The 7,359-nt window shown below is 36.3% G+C and overlaps 1 protein-coding gene across 1 annotated transcript in view; it reads left to right on the plus strand.

Annotated features, from left to right (window-relative positions):
• The first annotated feature begins 114 nt into the window (after positions 1–114).
• LOC106875496 (uncharacterized) overlaps positions 115–7,359 on the plus strand; it is a 14,021-nt gene continuing 6,776 nt past the window's right edge. Inside the window, exons 1-4 of the mRNA XM_014923664.2 lie at positions 115–2,006; positions 4,338–4,397; positions 5,252–5,522; positions 6,743–6,905. Coding sequence (XP_014779150.1) covers positions 4,382–4,397; positions 5,252–5,522; positions 6,743–6,905 — 450 coding nt within the window. The 5' untranslated portion in view covers positions 115–2,006; positions 4,338–4,381. The remainder of the gene's footprint in view (positions 2,007–4,337; positions 4,398–5,251; positions 5,523–6,742; positions 6,906–7,359) is intronic.

Genomic DNA, 7,359 nt, shown 5'->3' on the forward strand with positions numbered 1-7,359 from the left:
CTTTTAAACATGATAAACATAAATACAAGTGAGTTTTAAAAAATGCGTCTGATTTCTCTCAAATCATGATTAATTCTGGGACACCCTGTGTTTATTCGTCTGACTAAACGGGGGGGGGGGGAACACAGGGAAGGGGACTAATTGCAGGTGGCGAGCATAGCTTCCAGAAGTGGCACGTGGTCAAACTCAAATGGCTGAGTCACAACAGCAGACATGCTAACGGGCTATGCTGTGTTGCGCGGGATTGGAAATGTGAAACATCAACAAGGTACTTCTGGAGAATGGATGAATGGGTTTGTTGTGCCTTTACCCAGCTGCACACACATGTACATGGCTTGGTAGTGTGCGGGATGGCAACATGAAACATCAACAGGGTGCTGACAAAAATTTTAATGCTCTTTTCATTCCCTCTGCCACATTGGACAAAAAGGTTTTCATGAAATATTATACAGTACTTATAATGCATAAGTAGTGTCAATATTTTATTGTCGGAAAATGGCCTAAAAAGTTATGGGCCAAAATGCTTTAAAAATGCATTTTATCTGCCCCTGGGCCTGCATTAGGCAAGAAGTTGAAAATATTTTGACCCATGACACTCCATGGGCCCTATCTAATGCATGTGTAAAATATGAATGAAATCGGTTGAGTACTTCTCAAGTTTTAGGGATTCACACAGACAGACAGACACACATTTTCAGTTTTATATATATTGATTGCAAACATAACTTTTTTATGTATACACCATCTGAACATGATCGTTGCCAAGACACTGACTGGCCCCCGTGCACTAACACTAGTTGTCAAGCAGTGGTTGGCAACTGAGACACACACACTTAGATGGACATATATCCGTTGTCCATGCTGGCATGTGTTGAACAGTGTGACCAGAGCTGGCCAGTGGGGAGCTGCACCGGACTCCAGTCTGATTTGGCATGGTTTCTATGGCTAGATACCCTTCCTAATGCCAACCACTTTGCAGAGTGTGGCTGGGTGCTTTTTTGTGGCACCACATAGGAGCTTTTACATGGCACTGTCACAAATATTTTATACCATTAGAGGGACTGGTTTTAACATTTCTGCTGTGGAATATGGGACTTCTTGAGTACAGCAAGGTGCCAGGCATCTGGGATGCCTATTTTCCTTTCTGTGGCACCAGCAGTAGTGAAGATCACTATCATCCAGCCATCTTGTTCTTGGTCTTATCCTATGTCTCTTACTGATTGGCTTGGCTTGTGATTCTTTCCTCCAACTTTCTGATCTCTGAGTTACATACCATTGAGTAAATATCACTCCAGAGACCCTTCAGATGAACTCCATTTCAGCCATCTGTATTTGCTATTGTATCCTTGTGGTTGTTACTCAACATAAATATTAGTTAATGACATGTGGCATAACAAAATAATAATGAAAAAAAAAATTAATTAAGCAGTACATATGTCATTTTTAATGAATTGTAAGATTCTACCACAATGTATATATATATAAAAGAGGGATTAGGTTTTCTGCAGGCGAAACTCAACTTACAAGAGCAGTAAATGTGTTGTGTTGTTAGGCAAGGTACACATGTTTTAAAGCTAGATGTTTAACATAGAAAGGCCATCCTAAATACACATGGGTTACAGCTGGGATTAATAAAATAGGCTTACATATTGAAATATAACACAGAGAATGAATAAAGTTTAATATCATATCTCTTTATCTCTCTGTATATATATATATATATAATTTTTATGTAAATGAACGAATAACACAAAGACAAAAAGCTAATAAAACATCGCAAAAGACACTAAATACAGTAATAGATTACAATTTAAATCAATTCAACTGCAATTTCGTCATGACATCCAATGTAGACGCCATGCGACTGACTCATTGCGCATGCGTCGCCGATAGATTATGGTCGCTGGAAAAAAAACTGAAAATAGCTTCGGTTCGGTTCAGTAAGAGTATTGAATGTTTTCATACAACTCTACACTATAAAGCTTTCAGCTGAATTTCTCGTATTTGTAAGTAAGATTTTTCTATTTTTCATAAATGCTTTTACATCGTTACAAATTTATTCTAAAGCCTTCCACGGCGAATTCTTCCGATGAAGTTCTCCTCAAAACATTTTTGTTCACATCTAGAAAATGGCGCTGGGATGAAGATTTCCGTTCCGTCATTTTTGACTTGGATTTTTTTCCTGGATTCTTTTTCTAAACATTCTAAAACCTTTTTGTATTAAACAAATCATATACTATCTTAAATAATTCCATTTATATTTTTAAACCAAATACCGAAGTGAGAAAAATCATATGAACGATATACTCTTATCCCGCCATGTACGCCTTATTTTATAATGTACATTTCTTAAATATATTAAATTATTTTAGACTACGATCGTATTTTGTGTTCGTCATTCCCACCGAAAGTATAATTTTTTGCCGTAGTAATAACTCGGTTTAAAATATAATAATTTATAATATATTCGGTTGTTTCTTGAATCGCCGTTTATAAATATGCATGTGTGTATATTTCGGGTTCAATGTCGTAGCCAGTGATACTTTTTATAAAATCTTGTTAATTGTTTTTAGTTTTCCCTTTGCAAACAATCTGCGTGCACCTGTCATATGTCGTTGATCAGTGTGGGACTTAAGTCCTCCCTGTGAAAACGAATCTACCAGTTCAACAAACATATACACTAACATATATATATTTAATGTTTGTCGGCAGGAGTTGTATAGGCTTCTCATAATATTTTCACACACACACGTGTGTATGTATATGTAAATATATATATATATATTTATACATATATATAACCTTTATTATTGATATATATATATATATATATATATATACGAGTGTGTGTGTACCCCTATTGGCGCTGGCTGTTTTAGTTAATTATATAGTGTGTTGAAAATTATAATATGAGTATTTTAATACACTACTTTTTATAAGCTGTAGCTTTCATAGTCATCATCCTAGCTTTATGTGTGTATGTACGATGTGTAAATCCTGCGTCCCCACCCCACCCCGCGCGTATATATATATGTATATATATATATACATATATATATATATATATATATATATAATTTCAGTCATTTTTGTCTACCGTCATCCTGGAGCACCGCCTTGAAGGATTTTTGTATAAACAACTTGACCTCAGCTGGTAAACTGTGTTTACGTCCCCGTAACCTAGCGGTTCCGCAAAAGGAACCGATAGAATAAATACTAGGCTTACAAAGAATAAGGCCAGGGGTCGATTTGCTCGACTAAAGGCAGTGCTCCAGCATGGCCACAGTCAAATGACTGAAACAAGTAAAAGAATATACACACACACACACACACACACACAGGATTCCTTTGCATTACACAAGTGATGTGTTCCTGAAAATCTGTCCATAAAATTCATTTTCCCAAACTTTTTCTGGTACATTGTTTATAAAAAATAAGAAAGAAAAGCAACACAACACAACTGCTTTTATGTATGAAAATAAATTGTTAAACATCCATAATACGATATATATACATAAAACATTTGAAGAGAAAGGTGTTAGGGGACAAAATGTCTGTTGTCCATGCTGGCATGGGTTGGACAGTTTGACTGGAACTGGTAAGCTGGAGAGCTGCACCAGGTTCCAATCTGATTTGGCATGGTTTCTATGGCTGGATGCCCTTCCTAATGCCGACCACTTTACAGAGTGTGTTGGGTGCTTTTATGTGGAATTTCCTCTGTAATTCCCTTAAAGATTTAGCTACAAGAACTAGATTATCACCATGTAGGAGTTCCCATGAAAAACCAGTCTTAAACTCATCTCTGATGAAAAAGGGAAGTGAAAATATGAATGGGTTAAGGAGTGAGGTGGGTGGGAGTACTGTATGATTACAGTTAATAGAACGATTACCAAATTCATGGGCACTTACTCCTTGTACCTCTGACTCAAACCATAAAAACTCTGCATTCTCCTTGTGTATGCACTCACACACATCATTGTGCTGACATACAACATATGTAGCTACAGACATTACTAGTCTGTTGATACTATCATTGTTGTTGCCAGTTGGTTATTTAGAAGTTGATGTTGTTGGTGATGGTGTAGCATATTTTTGTTGGTGGCAATGATCATGCTGTTCTCTTTAATTGTATTGTCGTTGCTGTTTAGTTCCTAATCAATCTTCATTCACCTTAGACCAAGATTTCAACTTTTAAAATACACTAGAGTAGCACATTTCCTGTTGTCTTTTATTTTAGATGAAGTGCCTTATCTTCTTTTTGTTGCTGTTGTAAAACAATGATATTTTTATATATTTCTTTCTGTTTTTATCTTTGACTTTTGTTATTCATTTTACAGCTGGTTGAGGTGGGGCACCACCTGCCACACACCATCCTATTGAGATGGAAGAGAATGAATGTAAGTAGCAACCATTTTTGTTTCATTCACTCAGTTCACAACCTTTTATATTCAGTTCATTAAGTTGGACAAATATCATCACATCCACAGCTATTGGAGAAATGTTATTATTTATATTATTTTAATTGAGTTAATGCCCTCACTCACACCATTAAATTGAATATCATGACTATCACCCTTAAATTGATTTAATGCCCTCACTTACCATTAAATTGAATGAATATCATCACTCATCCCATTAAATTGAATGTCATGACTTTCACCATTAAATTGAATAGCATGACTATCACCCTTAAATTGTGTCATCACTGTTACCATTAAAATGGATGTTATCTTCTAGATGAGACCAGTGTCACCATTAAACTGAATTCACATTTCAATTGGGTGGGCATTAGTTAAGTAAATCAGCTCCAGTACTTGACTGGGGACTTTTTCGACCTTAGAAAAATAAAAGACTAAAACAAGCTTTACTGTTCTTGCCATTCTGCTACTCCAATAATGGTTTCAAATTTTGGCACAAGGCCAGCAATTTTTGGGGAGGGGCTAAGTCAGTTACATCAACACCAGTTCTCAACTGGTACTTATTTTATCAACCCCGAAAGAATGAAAGGCAAAGCTGACCCTGGTGATATTTGAATTCAGAGTCTGAAGTTGGAAGAAATATCATAAAGAGCGGTTTTTCTGGCGTGGTAATGATTCTGGTAGTCTGCCACCTTGTTCCACTACTTTAATAATAATAATAATAATAACAATAATAACAATAATAATAGTAGTGGTGGTGGTGGTGGTCTGAATGTCTTTACAACAAGCCTTGATATCAAAAGTGTTTTGTTTATCGTATTCTGTCTCAACAGCTCAAGAAGAGAAACCTACAATAATCTGTGCGTCCCAAGATGAAGTCACAGCCGCAGTGTCGGCCCTCGGCGGAGCCACAACTGCAACAGCTGTTGTCACAGAAGCTGCCGAAGCAGTTACAGTGGCAACAGTATCCGATGCTGCAACAGCAACCACACTCTTCCTTGACCTCTATGCTGGATGTGATGTATGTGGCGGTGACCACCTCACTGAAGAATGTCCAGAACTTGGACTCAACACACCAGTTGGAGAGTTCAAAGTGATGTCAAAGTAAGGAGTATTTCCATCTATCTGTCTATCTCTCCTTCATTCTTTCCCTTTTTCTCTCCCCTTTCTCTTTCCTCACCCCTCTCTTTATTGTTTTTTTCCTTTGTCCCCCTCTCTCTGTCTCTCTAAAACAACATAAAATAGGGTTGATAATGTGTCATATCTTTGAATATTAACATTAAAATCTAATTGATTAATTAACATAATGCGTTATGTGTATTTGTATATATATATATTTATTGGGTTGGTGCATAATTATTGCGGCTTTTTTTCAACAAATTTTATTCAACAAAAACAATGACAACATGTAACAAAAGCATCTTTAAATGATTATTCCGGAGCATATTCACCATCTACTTCAATTACTGCTTCCCATTTGCTTGGCAGACGGTCAGACCGTCATTTAAAGATGTTTTTGTTATATGTTGTTATTGTTTTTGTTTAACAGAATTTGTTGCAAAAAAGCTGCAATAATTATGCACCAACCCAATATATTTTTGTGAGTAACCATTTCAAGCTGTTGAAGTTGTTTCCCTTTATAAGATTAACTTTGTAAATTATTCAACACAGGTTCTAATTACTGGTATGGCTGTTCTGTTTATTTATTATTTTTTTTTTTGTATTCAAAACTTTATTCTGCCGTCTGCTTTGTCTCATAATGCTCAAAAAATGTTTTTATGTTCAGAAATTCTGACAATCAAAATTTATTTTTTTCTTTTTCTCATTGGTAAATCAAATCAATACATACAATATGCTTTAGTTACGAATGAGATCAAAATCTTGTTAGTTCATTCATAATGTTAGTAAAGTTCAGTAAAAAAGGAAACGACTTTGTGGTTTCTTACAATCAAAACTACAAGTAATGAACCCAGTTCACAGGAAACTTTTCCCCTGCTCCCTTTCCTATCTTTGCGATCCTATAACATGATTTCGTTCTGCTGTGTGAAGCCAGTTTTTACAGGGGAGTAGAGTTGCTTTGTTTCTCCATCTACCTTTCCATGCTGGCATGGGTTGGACAAGACTACTTGTGGCAGTAATCTTGATGCCAGCCCTGACTAGTTTATTCAAGTAAGGTGCTTTATCTCAATGGGGATAAGCACACGCGCACACACATGCATGATGTTCTACCATTTTTGCTACTCCAACAACCTTTTAAATTTCTTTTCTTTTTTTAATCTTTCTTCCAAACTTTGTCACTCTGTTCCTGTGTCGTCACCTGTCAGGGCACGCCTTACACTACCGTCCAACTTGATGTTGCTAGAACATATAGATTCATCTCTGACTGTGGTGGCTCAACATGTGATACCAGCCAAGACACAGTTTGGACCATTTGAGGCCAGAAGAACAACTCAGGACCTTGATACTGACAATATCTTCATTCTAAAGGTAATTCCAATTATTGATAATTTTACCTTCAGAATTAATTAAGAGATTCCTTTCTTCCTTTTTTATTTTCATGCTTTTTTTTTTTTTTGCTTTTTTTTAATGAGTAGACTTGCGTCTGTGCATAAATGTGTTTCGTTCTTATCATTTTACATCATCTTTCATTCCATACAAACACAGGTTAGACAAGAGTCATAGTTGTTTATTTCTTTATTGCCCACAAGGGGCCAAACATAGAGGGGACAAACAAGGACAGACAAAGGGATTAAGTCGATTACATCAACCCCAGTGCGTAACTGGTACTTATTTAATCGACCCTGAAAGGATGAAAGGCAGAACGTAACGGCAGCCGAAATACCGCTAAGCATTTCACCCGGTTTGCTAAGGATTCTGCTAGCTCACCACCCTGAGTGTCATAGTTATTTGTCGTCTTATATATGTGTGTGTGTGTGTATAT

The sequence above is a fragment of the Octopus bimaculoides genome, chromosome 23 (assembly GCF_001194135.2).
Source record: "Octopus bimaculoides isolate UCB-OBI-ISO-001 chromosome 23, ASM119413v2, whole genome shotgun sequence".
Lineage (NCBI taxonomy): Eukaryota > Metazoa > Mollusca > Cephalopoda > Octopoda > Octopodidae > Octopus > Octopus bimaculoides.